Consider the following 17,036-nt stretch of genomic DNA (forward strand, 5'->3'; position numbering starts at 1 on the left):
TAAATCTCGTGCTCCACGCCCCAAGAGCTCGCGCTTGCCTTAAACATCATAAAAAAAGTTCAAACAGCTAATATAACCCTCAAAATGGACCTTTACAAAGTGTTCGTCATGCAGCATGTCTAATCGTGTAAGTACAGTGTTTATTTTGATGTTTACATTGATTCTGAATGAGTTTGAGGCTATGCTCCGTGGCTAACGGCTAATGCTACACTGTTGGAGAGATTTATAAAGAATGAAGTTGTGTTTATGAATTATACAGACTGCAAGTGTTTAAAAATGAAAATAGCGACGGCTCTTGTCTCCGTGAATACAGTAAGAAACGATGGTAACTTTAACCACATTTAACAGTACATTAGCAACATGCTAATGAAACATTTAGAAAGACAATTTACAAATATCACTAAAAATATCATGTTATCATGAATCATGTCAGTTATTATTGCTCCATCTGCCATTTTTTGCTATTGTCCTTGCTTGCTTACCTAGTCTGTTGATTCAACTGTGCACATCCAGACGTTAATACTGGCTGCCCTTGTGTAATGCCTCAATCTTGGGCTGGCATATGCAAATATTGGGGTCATACATATTAATGATCCCGACTGTTACGTAACAGACAGTGTTATGTTGAGATTCGCCTGTTTTTCGGAGGTCTTTTAAACAAATGAGATTTATATAAGCAGGAGGAAACAGTGGAGTTTGAGACTCACTGTATGTCTTTTCCATGTACTGACCTCTTGTTATTTAACTATGCCGAGGTAAATTCAATTTTTGAATCTAGGGCACCTTTAAGGTTTTAAAGGGCAAATAGTAATGTAACAGGGTGAACTGAAGTTTGAGGGAAATAAACTAATTTAAAGGATCTATTGACAGAAATGCACTATAATATATGTTTTCAGTGGTGTATAAAGACCTTACATAATGAACGAAACGTTATGTTTTTATTACCTTAGAATGAGCCATTTCTATCTCATACACAGTAGGTCCCCTTACATGTAAAATTTTTCTACAGTATCCCTAAATGGACAAACTGCTCTACAGAGAGGGCGTTTGCTTGACTGGCTACTCTCTTCTGTCTCAGACGACGACATCTTTGTCCTGTGTTGGCCACCGTAGCTTCCCTATATTGCAATTCGCAACCTCACCACTAGATGCCGCTAAAATTTACACACTGCAACTTTAATGGTTTTACCATTATATTGGTATTCCAACAAAATGTATTTTATGTCAAAGAGAATAAGTAAATGTATATACTAATACTCAAAATTGCTAATGTAGAAATATACATGTAACTTTTAATGCAAAGTGAAGTTGAGAAAACGATTGAGGACACAGGAATTTGCCGGTCAATTGCTTAAAAAGTTGTTTTTATTATTTATTGGAGTACATCTATGCTTGAAAAACAATGTGGCATGAAAGCTGATTAACATTTTATGTAAAATATGCAGTTTTGTTTCATGGGGACATAATATCCACCAAACTGTAGGAATAACCCACTAGTAGAATGTCTGCTAACACTTTATTTTGATGCTCACCAACAGACATTTTTCAAGTACATGTCAACTTATTCTACTAACCCGAACCTAACAGTCTTCTAATACTCTAATGAAAGTTAATTGACATGTAAAGTAGTTGCAAATTAATTAGTTAGTTGACATGTACTTGCAAAGTTACTTAGTAGAACGTCTAAAGTGGACTATCAAAATAAAGTGTAGCTGAAAATATAGTAAACAATAACATTTGTAATACTTTTGAGTGCAATTTACATTTTCTGACTTGACTTGCATTCTGAATGACTTTATTCTGAAACAAATTATGAAAAGAAAAAAAAAAGTTCCACTCCTTCCATGCTATTTCTGTCTAAAACAGTGGTTCTCAACTAGGGAGCCGAATCACAAAATGAATCCTGGTAATTAAATATATCAATACTCTCAGTTTGTGTTTATAAAAAAAAATCGAAAACAAGCAGCTTTGTCATACAGCAGAATACCAGATATACATATCTTAGACTATGTGGGTGGGGCTTTTGAATCTTGTGTTGGACAAGTCAAAAAGGTTGAGAACCACTGCTTTAAAACCTTAATTTTTTTTGAAGAATGTCACCTCTATCACACAAAGAGTTTTGTGTGACATACCGAACAGTACGGCTTCCCTCCCTGCTCCTTAAACACACCCTGACTCAGCTGTCGAAGGCAGAACGCACACACAAAGTGGTCAGGGTGAAACTTGCGGTCCAGAGCAGCGATGCAGCGACCTGTGATGGGCTCTCCACAGGTCCCACACAGAGTGCCCTGTCTAGAGTGATAGTGCAGGGAACAGAGGGGCCGACCGTTCAACTCAAGGAAGCAACCATCTGTAAAAGGCTTCAGACAGTCCTGGAGAGAGATACAGAAAGAGGGTATTAAAGATAATTAAGAAGAATGTTCTGGATAGAGCAGGTGAAGAATTCACCTAGGAAGCTCACCACAATAGTACAGACTGACTGACTCCATATTCCTTAATTATAAGGAGCAAGTCACATGACTGCATTGCATTCCAGTCTTCAATGCCACTAATTCACTCACCGCACAGACAAAGCATTCGGGGTGCCAGGTTCCATTGGCTGCGGACAGATAGTTATCCTTCACTGGCTCTCCACAGCCGGAGCATTTGGGTGCAAAGAGGCGGTAAAAATCCCTAGAGCAATATGGTTTACCATCTCTCTCCATATACCCTGGCAAAGACAAATTTATTAGGAACAAAAGGTAATTTCTCAAATGATGACCAGATCAGCTGACAAAATATAGTGTGTTTGGGTTTCGTGTGGTGATACATTGTCAGATTAACTGGTGAATTTGACTCACCATCAGGTCCAAACAAATCCCCACAGTGGGAGCAGAAAAAATGTTCTGGGTGCCACGTTTGATCCATCGCTGTTAGAATGTTCTGTGCAAAACACACTAATTTACCACCTGCTTCATTGGCTGGAATAAGTTCATTTGTTTGTGAAGTGAAAGAGTTGAAAATTCCATTCCATATATTATTCTTATACACAGTCAAACCAAAATTTATTCAGATACCTTGAACATTTCATTCATTATTACAGTTTATTCACTATAGTTTAAAAATGGTAATTAAATATGACAAGATCTCAGAGTTATACTGTGTCAGAAAAAATTAATGTTAATTATGTCAGATAACACTTTAGCAAAACATGGTCAGGTCAAAGTGTCTGAATAATTTTTGGTTCCAAATTTTTTATCAATTTTACTGGTAGTCCACTGTATGAAGAATTTTTGGGTATAATATGTCACAGTTTATTTTGCTATACTCACTTGCCTAAATGAACTATAGTGTCCTGCACCCACTAATAAAAATATACCAAAAATATCAATAATGTCTGAATAATTTTTGGTTTGACTGTATATTAACAATTATTAAATAAATAAAAATATAATTTACAAAAATATAAAATGTAGTAATTAAAATATAATCTTAATAAATATATATTATACAATATTTATAATATATCATATATTTAATTCTTACATATATTAAATATTACTAAACTAAAATACTAAATATTATATTATACATTTATTTAGATTATATTTGAAATTACATTTTAGATTTTTATATATACAATTATATTTTTATTTATTTAATATTTACAGTTAATTATAAATATTAAATTTATAAATTATATATATATATAATTTATACATTTATATATATATATATATATATATATATATATATATATATATATATATATATATATATAATTGTATTCATTAATATATAATAACATTTATATATGTATTCTTGATTAATAATAATAACACCAAAAAAAAAAAAAAAAAAAAAAAGTTATTAATTCATTTAGTTTATTAAAGTGATAGTTCACCCAAAAATGAAAATTCTATCATCATTTACTCCCCCTCAGGTTGTTCCAAACCTGTATCAATTTCTTTGTTCTGCTGAACACAAAGGAAGATATTTGAAAGAATGTTTGTAACCAAGCAGATCTCGCCCCCCTTTGACTGCCATAATATTTTATTTCCTACACCTGTAGTCAATGTGGGCGAGATCTGCTTGGTTAGAAACATTCTTCCAAATATCATCCTTTGTATACAGCAGAACAACTAAATTTGAGGGTGAGTAAACGATAACAGAATGGGTGAACTGTCCCTTTAATAAGACTTTGTTTATTTTTCTAAGATAAAAAATGTTGATACTGGATTGGGTCATGACTTGTCCAATGTAAAATCTGGGTCCATTGGTCTAGAATATCTTGAATTTATAATCAAGAGCCAAAAATACAAAGAAAACACAAGTGTTTTATCAGATGCAATGCAAATGCAAACTCTAACGCCGAGCTTTCAGAGTGTAAATAAAGTCAGACATGGCAGGTCACCTGAATAATAGGACCCTTGCAGTATGCGCAGCGAGGGGAGAAGAGGTTCTGGTAGTCTTTCTCACAGTACGGCTTGCCGTCTCTCTCAAAGAAACCACAGGTGCCGAGTTCTTCCCTGCATGCCGTGCACACAAAGTGTTCTGGGTGCCACACCTGACCCAGAGCTGTGATCATCTGTATGGACAGAAGAAAATAAACAGTAAAATTGTGAGATATGATGACAAACTTGTTAATTCAGAAAACTCACCAGTGATCGGCAGAGAATAAGACATTATTAAAACAAATTTGTGTAGTACCTTCCCAGCTATGCACTTGCCACAAGAAGCACAATGGCCTTTGGCAGCTGTGCGGACTCCCATTTTCTCCATGTCCGAGCTGAGAGAGCCCAGCAAGTCATCTATAGCATCCACGCTCTTGGATACTTTCTGTGTCAGAGGAGGATGCTGTGGTTTCTTATCCTCTTCCTGCCTTCCACTATCACTTTCTTTAGTTTCCTCTGTTTTTTTGTCCTTTACTGACTTGCTAGCCACTGGGGGTGGGTTTGATGTAGGAACTGGTTCTGAAACCTACAAAATAAAGTATAATGTCATCCATTTTAATGCTTGATGTTTTTTAATTGATTTCAGTAGGCATAAATTAGGAGTGTTAATGTGCTTATACTGCCCTCTTCTGATACTACTCATCATGTGCAATGGCGGTAAAATGCAAGTATCTGATGCATGAAGAGTTCAACTGATGTCAACCTTATGTTTCCCTCACCTCCAGGCCAAGTCCTAGCAGCTCATTCATGATGGAGTCTAGCTCTCGCGTAGCTGTGCCGGGACTCATCACTCCTGCCTCCACAGGGGCCGGAAGCACACTAGAAAAACATTCTTGTTCTTAGTGAACACCAAGCATGCCAAAATATTTTTTGACTCTACACATGATCTCACAAATAAGATACATATAACAGACAGATATACTCCACATTTTACAGAAACATGGATGTACCTGTAGGCATTATCAAATGTCTTTCCTGAACCAGCAATGAGAATTGAGGACTCGGTCTGTGACGAGAGGAATAAAGCATTAGAATGAGTTTGGGCCTAAATATGTATTTAATATAATAGCTATTTTTATTTTGTGGTCTGTAAGATTTTTATTTTTATTTTTGCAAGGATGCATTGAATTGATCAAAAGTGATAGTAAACAGATGTTTCAATGAACTTTCTATTCATCAAAGAATCCTGAGAAAATGTATCATTTACACACAAATATTTAACTGTTTTCAACATTGATAATGTAATAACAGCATAACAGAATGATTTCTGAAGGATCATGTGACTCTGAAGACTGAAGTAATTCAGCTTTGCCATCACAGGAAAAAATGACATTTTAAAATAGAAAACAGTTATTTAAAATTGTGTTTTGCAATATTACTGTTTTAGTGTATTTTTGATCTAATCATATAAGAGACAAATCTTACCGACACCAAACTTTTGAATGGTAGTGTATGTTTTTGAATGTTTTCAAAAGTGTAATGTTTTTCAAAATTCTTGTTTCAGTGCAACTTGAAAATTGAATGAAATGTAGGCCTGCATGAAATATAATTACTTGTTCAAGCTGAGTTGTGTTGTTGCTTTTAAGTGAGGCTTCCAGTGAGAGAGTTTTGGGTGGAATAGGTGCAGGAACATTTGACGTCTGGGTGGAGTTCAGAGCCAATTCCTCTAAAAGCATGTCTGCAACATCAAAATCACATGAAACTTGTGCAGTGCAATCAGTGACACTGAACACACAAACTTTCACACGTACACTGACCAAAAAAAAAAAAAAAAAGCAAAAGCAAAAGCAATGCACTGAAGCAATCATAGTTGTAGGTGTTGCGCTAAAGGTAAAGCCACTGTACGTTAGCAATCCGTGTCATTTCCTGAGGAAGTGAAAAGACACATCACTGTCATCGCAACGGATGCAGAACACAGAACATAAAAAACACATGAATTTCAAACTTTTGCCACACTTTATTGCTGACAAGTCACTTAATATAGATCTGACTCACTTCTGTAAGTACCAAGGAAAATTCAAGCTCTTAATTCTTTCACAACAACATCATTTTATTCTTAATAGTGACAGGACTTCATAGCACTCATTACTTCTCACAGGGAAGAAAAACTTAATTATAAATCCTCAGTATACCAAAATGCTGCCAGTAAAGAATAATATGTATACATATTTATATATACATTTTTTTTTTTTTTTTTCGAATGACAACTTCTCACACTCTCCCAAAATGGCCTGGTTTAAATAGATGTAAATATACACAACTATTCATTCACTGATGCTCAAGAAGGCAACACAATGCATTAAGAAACAGGTGACATAAACTTTTTAAATCAGATGATTAGGGTAAATTGTGCTTATTTTGTCTTCTGGAAAACATGTAAATATCTCATGTACATGTAGCTTCTGAAGGGCAATACTAAATGAAAAATCAGATATTTATACAAAACAAGAGCTCTTAATGCATCGTGCTTGCATCTTAAGCATCAGTGAATGTTTTCACCTTTTGTAATAATTGTTTATGTGTCCCTCAACTGTCCTCAGCATGAAAAGTTGAATCTCAAAATTACACAGTCACTGTTAGAAAGGGTTCAAATATGCAGAAGATGCTAGAAAACCAAAGAATGTGAAGGACTTCTGAAGAACATTGGGCAGTTTAACTGTTTAAGACAAACTAGGGGCCCATAAACAACCATCACAAAACAGAAAAACAGTGATGATCATCATTCTGAAATGGTTCATTTGTGTAAATTCAGTTATTGTTTTGTCTTGTGGACTATGTAAACATTATGTAACACAGCTTGTTCAGGACAGTAATAAAATAAAAAAAAAATGCAATTTTTATAATCACTCTTATTTTGTTAAAATGATTAACATCTTGCATATTCTTCAAGGGGTATGTAAACAGCATGTCTGTGCGTCTTTAGATCCTCTACACTGACTTTAGTGTTAGAATTACAACTCACCGAGTTCATCCATGGTGATCTGGCGGGGTGAGACGAGAGGTAAGCAGCACACGTTGCGTGTTCCTAGTGAGCATGTGTGGTAGGGTGATCTGATACATGCAGCTGTGGGCTGAACCCAATCTCACATGTGAAACTGATGTTGCTTCCTTTTTGTGCTCTTGTTGTTTCAGTCCTTCTCTCAAGTATTTCACTCTTTTACATTATGCTTCTATTTGCCAAAGGGCACTCTGAATGTTTTGAGTGGCCCTCATAATATAAGTGAGATGAGTTGTGTACCCATTTATTCAAACAGGCCTACTTTAATTTTAGTAGTAGTAATAGTAGGCTAGTATTAGCTGTATATTAGCCTAATAAAAGTAGTGGTGTTACAAAACCAAGTGTGCTTAGACTATGTTTTAGAACTTTATTGAAAATGTTTTACCAATTTGATTAAACATTATGATAAATGTGTCAAATGAAAAGTGTACAAAGTACTTAAACTTAAGAACTGTAATTTACTGTACTAAATATTACATATTAATACATTCTATTTCATTTGCACAGTTATATTTTTGTAGAAATTGCTTAGGTCAAGTCTTTTAACACTTAAAACACTGTTCTGGCCATATAAAATGATAATATCACGTAGGCCTAGGTGATTATTCTCAGAACTACATTTCCCATAGATCCTTGCTATGCCGTGAAGAATTCTGGGACAGGAAACTTCTGATTCGGTTTCTGATTCTGCAGCTCGTTCGACTTAATATTCTGGAACTGAAGACATACTTCACATAATCGAATTGAGCATAATTTTCTATGTAGCATCTCTTTCGTCTCGAGATAAATTTCATGCTCTTCTTTACCCAGAGTTGAGCGATAGTCTGTTGGTTGACTGAGCGCTTCCTCCTTAAAAGGGCAACAGTTCGAGCGAGTGGGCCCCGCGAACCCTATCTTTTAGGGTCTTATTTAAGGTATGCGAGTGGTTTCCTGTGGTCTGATTTTGTAGCTTATAATACAACTGTCAGATTAACATAGGCCTGTTATGCGCATATATTTAAAATGAGGCCTGAGAGCAGCTAATAGTGGTACTTTCCATGAATACAGTACAGAATATAGACTGAAACTTAAAAAAAAAAAAAAAACAACTTGATGATTTTGATTCCATATTTTTTTGTACAGCAACGAAAAAAACAAGTTCACATAATTGTCATTGTGTTTCTCTCTTTCTATCTTCAGTGTCGTTTCTGTGGCACCTGTCAGTGTGATGTCGTCCTCTACCAATACTCTGCGCAGTCAGCGGCGCAGGGAGCTGGATGCGCGCAGGAGTAAGTCTCGCGTGCGGCTGGGCTCGTGTCTGCAGAGCTGGGGTCAGCTCAAAGATAAACTGGGCTTCTCTCTTCACTCAGAGCTCGCTCAGCATCTGCTGGAGAGGTATAATACCGTCAGAGAGATACAGTTACCCTTAGACCCACTAGATGACAGTTCGTTGGATGTGCGCTCTAGAATTCCAGTTGAATTACATCTGCAGTTGTTGATTCTGGCTTTGAAGAGACTTCAATTTTTTTCCATTTGATGTGATCCTGTTCCAGATCATACAGGAAAAAGACAGGAATTATGAGTGAGCTTAAAATAAAGTATAGGCAGAAAAACAAAGATGAACTTGTGGTTTATGAAGTTCAAAACATATTCAAGTTTGGCCGACAGCCAAGTATTTTGGTGGTGTGAAGCAGATAATATGTGGTCTAACTGACGATGACTGCTTTGTCTGCTTTGTTTTGCAGCTATGATTCAAGAGTCTGTATCAAGTGCTCAGGTAAACCACAGTTTCCCTTCTTAAAGGGATAGTTCATCCACAAAATAACAATTCTGACATAATTTACTCTATAATACTTTATTATTTTGTATAAAGTTTTTCTAAACATGTTTTTAGGCTACTTGATCATAATTAAGTTACTACATTTTTAGTATATTAAAACATTTACTGCAAAAAAAAAATATTTTCTTACTTAGAATCTTGTTTTCCATTTCAAATATCTAAAAATGCTTAAATCACAATACAAGATATTAAAGGATTAGTTCACTTTCTAATTAAAATTTCCTGATACTTTACTCACCCCCATGTCATCCAGGATGTTCATGTCTTTCTTTCTTCAAACGAAAAGAAATTAAGGTTTTTGATGAAAACATTCCAGGATTTTTCTCCATATAGTGGACTTCAATGGACCCCAAACGGTTGAAGGTCAAAATTACAGTTTCATTGCAGCTTCAAAGCGTTCTACACCATCCCAGACGGAATAAGGGGAATAAGGGTCTTATCTAGAGAAACCATCGCTCATTTTCTTAAAAAATAAAATAAAATAAATAAATAAATAAATTATATAAGGTTTAACAATAAATGCTCATCTTGAACTAGCTCTCTTCTTCTTCTTCTTCTTCTTCTCTATTAGAATTCCAGCAGTGTACAATGCTAAATGTATTACTGCCCTCCACAGGTTAAAGTTTGAACTAATTGTTATATACTTGCACTAGCATATTGTCTATGACAATTTAGTTCAAACTTTGACCTGTGGAGGGCAGTAATACACTTAGCAGTGTCTACACTGCTGGAATTCTAATAGAGAAGAAGAGAGCTAGTTCAAGATGAGCATTTGTGGTTAAAGGTCCCGTTTTTCGTGGTTTTTTGAAGCTTTGATTGTGTTTATAGTGTGCAATATAACATGTGTTCATGTTTCGCGTGTAAAAAAACACAGTATTTTTCACATAATTTACTTATCTGTATACCGCTGTTTCCACTGTCAGAAAAACGGGCTGATGACTTCCTTGTTCTATGAAGTCCCTCCTTCAGAAATACGTAACGAGTTCTGATTGTGCCAGCGGTTCCTGTGTTGTGATTCGACAGCTCTGAGCGCACCGTGCCCGGAAAAGTCACGCCTCTTACCATAACGTGGAGATGCACGCGCTCAGTGTTATTGTAAACATGTCTTTAATTTTACCCTATCAATTTGAGCCGGAATCAGACCCGGTGATTGGACTGCGGGATGAAAATAACAGCATTTCGACGACATGGCGACAAACACTCTACAAACGCAACTCTTGTGTATTCCTGTGGGCGGAGGTTAGTCAAAAAACTGTTTTAGTGACGTCATTAAAGAAGGAAGTAGAGGGATGTAGTCCAAACTGGCCGTTTGATGTAGGCGACTTCTGTTAAATAAAATATCTCGCTTGGCATTGAACTTTGAGCTTTAAAATTTTACAGATTTTATTTATACTCTAACAACAACATTACACACTAACTAAAGTTTGAAACATGGGATCACGAAGAACGGGACCTTTAAAACCGGGTGTGTCTCATACATTCTGAAAAGTGAAGCCACGGGCTCTTTCATCGCCCCCTGGAGGCTGGATGCAGTACAAGTCATAAACCCCGCCCTCTCAATGCAGTCGAATGAGACTTCAGTGAAAACTTAAAAATGAATTCTGTTTCAAATAAAACTTTCTGAAAGATGGTTTTGGTCATTTAAGGTAGTTGTTATCACGCTGATATATATTCAATTGTTCGTTTTTGTGATGCTTTAGATTTTAGCTAGCAATTTGATGCTATAAAAACGGGACGTGTCGTCATGATTCGAAGTTGATTGACAGCTTGTCTGAGGACTGTCGGAGCTTCGAGGGGAGATTGAAGATGTATTAACTAACTATTAATTTTCGATTTCTTTGTTATTTAACACCAACAAAATGAGCTGTTCAGCAGTAAACTGTCCTAACCGACCTACAGGATCTGACGGATCACTGAACCTTTTTCTGTAACATTAAATATGGGTGTTATAAGCTAATTATTAAATGTTATTAGTTAAGATAACACACCTAATGTTAACCATGTCGGGGGAAAAGCAGGTGATCGTTATCTGGCAGTTACTTATTATTTTTATGGGTATAAAATAATAATTAGCAGGACAAAACTGATAGCCTACTCTAATTACAGCAATCGATCTCCTGTAACGTTAGTTGAACTTGATTTAAAATGGCAGGACCGTTTCTGACGATTTAGAGTTGTTTCTAGTGGCATATTATATTGATTTTATCTACTGAATTTGCTGTTTCAAAAATATTATTGCTCTAGAAACAGAATAGCCTATTATTTTATAGGTAGAATTTTAAATTCTATATAATTTTTATAGTCTATTTAAAATACATGAATGATGACGCAGTCGTCTGGGCGGAAGTTTGATACCGCGACTCCGCCTCCGGGCTCCACTGACGATTCCTTCTGCGCATGCCCAGGCTCCAAACTTTTTTTTTTTTTTGACGTATTGCGTAACGTGTCAGCGCCCATTCATCGGCCCATTTTGGCTTCAGTTCAATACTATGGAAGGAAGCGGCGTCGCGTCGTCCATCTTTTTTTACAGTCTATGGTTAAAACTTTTTCAGAAAATGAGCGATGGTTTCTCTTAAGACCCTTATTTCTCGTCTGGGATCATGTAAACTGTAATTTTGACCTTCAACCATTTGGGCTCCATTGAAGTCCACTATATGGAGAAAAATCCTGGAATGTTTTCATCAAAAACCTTAATTTCTTTTCACTGAAGAAAGAATGACATGAACATCTTGGATGACGTGGGGGTGAGTAAATTATCAGGAAATTTTAATTAGAAAGTGAACTAATCCTTTAAGTCTTGTTTTCTGAATATTGTGTCAACATTAAGTGAGTATATACTTAAAACAAGAAAAAATATCTGTCAGTGTAGTATAAGATAAGTCATTTTGTTGTCCCTTTGAATTAATTGTATTTTTCATACCCCACAGACAGATTTTTTTTTTTTTTTTTTTTTGAGCATAAACTCGCTTAATTTTGGTAATTTGTTCAGAAAACAAGACTTAATAAGTAATTTTGCTTCTCAAGTAAATCTATCATGATTTAAGAATTTTAAGATATTTGTACTGGAAAATAAGAAAAGACAAAAATACAGAGTAAAGACCTGTTCACACCAAGAATGATAACTATAAAAATAACTATAATGATAACTATATTAGCGTCCACTCCAACGCATGATAATCGTTCAGTTTATTCTGATTGGCTATCAATGTTTTTATTAGTTATAGTTATCTTTGGTGTGAACAGGCCTTAAGAAAATATTTTTTGCAGTATATATATATATACGTTGAATGTCTACTTTAGTTTTAAATGTCACTGTGGCTTCTTTAGGGAAAGGAGAGATCACAAACAGCCTATCAACTACCAAGGAATCTTTGCAGGAACTTATCCTGCTGGTCCACAACCATGGGCAGACATGCCTTTTCCCCCCTGTCCTGCTTTCTCAGACTGTCACAAAACCAACAGAGAAAGGTCAGAGTGCTCAGGCAACAGGGAGAAGAGAGGCTGAAACTGATTTCAAGGACTCATCTGAGGTGGACGTGTGTCTTAAGTACACCTGTGAAGACGGGCATCACTTTTTGTGGTCTCCTAATAAGATGGAGAAGGTAATGACATCTAAAAATGAAGGTGAAATAACTGCATCTAGCCCAAAGAGACTCAAACAACGAGGCAGGAAGCAGCTGAAGGAGCCAGATACAGAGATAGAAAGACAAGAGGTGATGACTAGATTAAAAACCAGACGGCAACTCCGAGAAAACGCTGAAGTTACCACAAATGACACTGAACAGGAAAACAAGACAAGGTCTGAAACGTTCGGAGACAACAAGAATGCAGGTGACTTTGTTTTTAAGGAGTTTTCTCAAATAAAGATGCTGTTTTTGTTTTTCAATGACTAATTACAACCATGTGTTAAGCTGTTACAGTGACTGAGACACAGAAAGGAAATAATGTGGCAGCTGACTTTTCACATTCAGAACTTGGGTATATATTTTTGCATATTTTGTTTTTTAGCTGTATTTCTAATATTATTTAGTTCAATTATGTCTTTTTCTGATTGTCAGATCTACAGCAGACAATGATGAGATGACTGGAGATGATCTTGCCAGCGTGTGCATTGAAAACCAAAGCCCCCCTGATAGGTATTTACTCTATTCATCTACTCTCTTAATGACTCAGTTAGACATAAGTTAAGCTAACTCTCTGTCTCCTAGCAATGAGGAAGCTGCAGTGCTGAATTTAACCACTAGCGGGATTCAGAGTACAGCAGATCCTACTGAGAAACACAATGCCAACAAAAAGGCACGAACAACTAAAAATAACAGGTGATTTTTCTAACAGCACATATTTCTAATAAGTTAAATAAAATCCTAAAGTTTTTTATGTTTTCTCTCCAGTCCACAGTCTTTGAAAGATGACGTATCCCAGATTGGTGGCAAGAGAAAACGGTTTGTTCTTTAATTTTATCATCATTTTACAAATATAAACATGGTTTATAAAGTATTTTACGTTTATATAGAAGTTATATATAGTTACATAAGTTTTAAATATTAGAACAGTAATTTATTCATATATTTGGTGATATTTTCATGGTATTATTTTGAATTTCTTATGATACCCTATTATATTATATGTTAATGTCATATTACATGATACTGATCTCTGTGTTTACAGAAAATCAACATCCAAAGTGATTTTGCCTTGTGAGTTTGAAGGCTGTGATAAGATTTTCTCGAGTCGGCAGTATCTCAATGTGAGTGCTGAGTCAGTATTGACTGTTCACGACACATTCATTAGTCTTTACTGGACTAAAACAACTCTGAGAGAGGAAGAACTCTATTTGCCATTATTCTGCACTCATCTGTCACAAAATAAACTTTATTTAAAACAGAATTATGTTGATTGCACAGTTTTGTGGAAAAGCATCAACACTGCGACAGGATGGCAAAGCATCTCACTCTCTGTTCCTCTCCTCAGCATCATGTCAAGTACCAGCATCTCCAGCAGAAAACTTTCACCTGCTCGCACCCCCCCTGCAACAAGTCATTCAACTTCAAGAAGCATCTGAAGGAGCATGAAAAGTTGCACAGTAGTGAGTATTCAGTCCATATGAATGATTTATGTGATATAGATCATGTGATAGTATCATCTAGGTTAGTTCTGGACAGGCACGATGTACATATGCGTGACGCGTGTACGTGTGTGTATATATATATATATATATATATATATATATATATATATATATATATATATATATATATATATATATATATGTGTATATGTGTATATATATGTGTGTTTGGTAGAATCCAAATTAAGTAGATGCCGAAATGGACAAGGTGAAACAAATCCTTAAAAAAAAGGTAGCCACTTTTTATTAGGCATCTGTTATATACATAGTATACTACTATGTACTTGTGTCAAAAAATGAATTACTTGGCACAATGTACTTATTGTGTTCATGTAAAACATTTTTACTGCTATTGAGATGGAACACAGGTAAGGTTAGGGACAGGTTTGGTGGTATGGTTAGGTTTAAGTGTGGGTCAAGGGGTAAGAGATGGGTCAACAGTGTACTTATAGATGTAACTGCAAAGATTAATTATAGATGTAATTACATGCAGGTATTGTAAAAACATGTATGTGCATAATAAGTGCATTGTATCATATGATTATTTTAAAGGTTAGTACATAGTAGTTTAAGACACTTTAAAACCATGAACAATTACAGAAGGTAAAAGAAAATCCAATCTAGACAGCAACTTGCAGTGAGTATAAACATGGTTTGTATCGAATACATTGTGTGTTTTGTGCTTTGAATTATTGGATTCTGAAATTACTATTATATAATACTATTTAATGTAATATTAAAGGGTTAGTTCACTAAAAAATGAAAATTCTGTCATTAATTACTCACCCTCATGTTGTTCCAAACCTTTTTTCATCTTCGGAACACAAATGAAGATATTTTTGATGAAATCCGAGAGGTTTGTTTTATCTCCTGTAGAAAGCAATGAAATTACCACATTCAAGGTCCATAGAAGTAGTAAAGACATTGTTAAAATAGTCCATGTGACTACAGTGGTTCAACCTTAATGTTATGAAGCGAAAAGAATACTTTTTGTGCGCAAAAACAAAACAAAAGTAACAACTTTATTCAACAAAGTCAGTTTCGTACGCAGTTGACGCTGTGCAGAGCTTCCGTGTCCTACGTCAGAATGCTGATTCTGTATTGGCCGGCTCCTGCGTCAGCATCACATGCATGCATCAGCATTCGGACATAAACACAGAAGAGCTTCCGTGTTTGCGTCCATGGACCACGCACTGTGTCAGTTTGCGCACAAAAAGTATTCTCGTCGCTTCATAACATTAAGTTTAAACCACTTTAGTCACGTTGACTATTTTAACGATGTCTTTACTACTTTTCTGGACCTTGAATGTGGTAATTTTGTTGCTTTCTATGGAAGATTAAAAAAAAAAAACTCTCAGATTTCATCAAAAATATCTTACTTTGTGTTCTGAAGATGAACAAAGTTCTTACGGGTTTGTAACGACATGAGGGTGCGTAATTAAAGACAGAAATTAAATTTATGGGTGAACTAACCCTTTAATAATAATACATTTTAGTGTAATTATAATGACAGCTTTGTTTACTTTGTATGCCAAACAACTTTGTTGTCCACTGTTAAATCTATGTCCAGAAGCAAGTACAGTAAGTAGTAAGGATGAGTGATGTTTTTCATGCTGTGGTTGGTAACATGGTTCTCTCTATATGATTCTTTGTGTCTGTGAGATCAGAGAGACTATATCTGTGAGTTCTGTGCCCGGGCGTTCCGAACCAGCAGTAACCTGATCATCCACCGCAGGATACACACCGGAGAGAAACCACTGCAGTATGAGTTTCACCACACACACGTGCACTAGGCCCTTTGTTTATACCAAAGCTTGTGTAACTCCCAAACTAATTTTTGCATGAACATTGCATCAAAATTTTACACAACAACTATATTGCTCAAGGCTTTTCCTCTACAGTTTTCAGCTCCAGATATAACCCACATCTTCTCTCTTTCTCAGGTGTGAGGTTTGTGGCTTTACCTGTAGACAGAAAGCCTCTCTGAATTGGCATATGCGGAAACACAATGCTGAGAGTAACTACCAGTTCCCCTGTGAGATCTGCGGTCGTCGCTTCGAAAAGAGAGACAATGTCACGGCTCACCGTAGCAAGAGCCACCCAGACTATAATACACCCACTCCTGAACTATCTCTTCCCCTTCCTCCTTCTGACCCGGTCCCGCATCCCTCGGGGCAGCGCAGATCTTCCCCTTCTGCTTCTAAAAATCACACTGCTGTAGAATAACATTTATGTTGCGTTTTTACTAAATACGGTGCAAATTGTGCATCCTTGACCTTGAGCAAACTCTACTGTGGAAGCAAACTCCATGCGATGCCTATCTGTGATATTAATTATCTTTTTGGTGGTTTTTAAAATGTAAATAGATATTGTTTTGCCATCATGCAGAGGCTGGATTTCTGTCAAATGACCTAAATCAGCAAAATCAGGTCATTTTGTTGAAATTGCTTTAGTTAAACATTTTTAGGGCATCTAAATAGAACTAAATGTGAAATTTTTTGCTATTTTATTTATCGACTTAACTTGATATTTATGATTTTGTGGTGAAATTCTGTGCTGCTTCTATAAAATTATCAATACAAGACATTTTTGACTCTTCTTACATTTATTCTTCTTATATTGATTTATTTATTTATTTTTGTCCTTTTTTCCTGTACA

General features: G+C 35.7%; 2 protein-coding genes across 2 annotated transcripts; one reads left to right on the forward strand and one right to left on the reverse strand.

Moving 5' to 3' along the window:
* Positions 1-1,347: 1,347 nt before the first annotated feature.
* lpxn (leupaxin) lies at positions 1,348-7,552 on the reverse strand. Its single transcript, XM_048209949.1, has 9 exons — positions 7,396-7,552; positions 5,987-6,111; positions 5,384-5,439; positions 5,153-5,252; positions 4,690-4,959; positions 4,394-4,567; positions 2,841-2,922; positions 2,562-2,710; positions 1,348-2,372 (listed from the first exon to the last, which is right to left on the reverse strand). Exons 1-9 carry the CDS (start codon positions 7,406-7,408, stop codon positions 2,106-2,108), a joined length of 1,236 nt encoding a protein of 411 aa, XP_048065906.1. The 5' UTR covers positions 7,409-7,552; the 3' UTR covers positions 1,348-2,105.
* Positions 7,553-8,059: 507 nt separating this feature from the next.
* Positions 8,060-16,964, forward strand: znf692 (zinc finger protein 692). Its single transcript, XM_048209948.1, has 12 exons — positions 8,060-8,345; positions 8,611-8,805; positions 9,156-9,187; positions 12,578-13,081; positions 13,162-13,228; positions 13,309-13,386; positions 13,459-13,569; positions 13,642-13,692; positions 13,919-13,997; positions 14,222-14,336; positions 16,041-16,140; positions 16,322-16,964. Exons 2-12 carry the CDS (start codon positions 8,639-8,641, stop codon positions 16,602-16,604), a joined length of 1,587 nt encoding a protein of 528 aa, XP_048065905.1. The 5' UTR covers positions 8,060-8,345; positions 8,611-8,638; the 3' UTR covers positions 16,605-16,964.
* Positions 16,965-17,036: the final 72 nt, after the last annotated feature.

The sequence above is a fragment of the Megalobrama amblycephala genome, linkage group LG12, assembly GCF_018812025.1.
Source record: "Megalobrama amblycephala isolate DHTTF-2021 linkage group LG12, ASM1881202v1, whole genome shotgun sequence".
Taxonomy (NCBI): Eukaryota; Metazoa; Chordata; class Actinopteri; order Cypriniformes; family Xenocyprididae; genus Megalobrama; species Megalobrama amblycephala.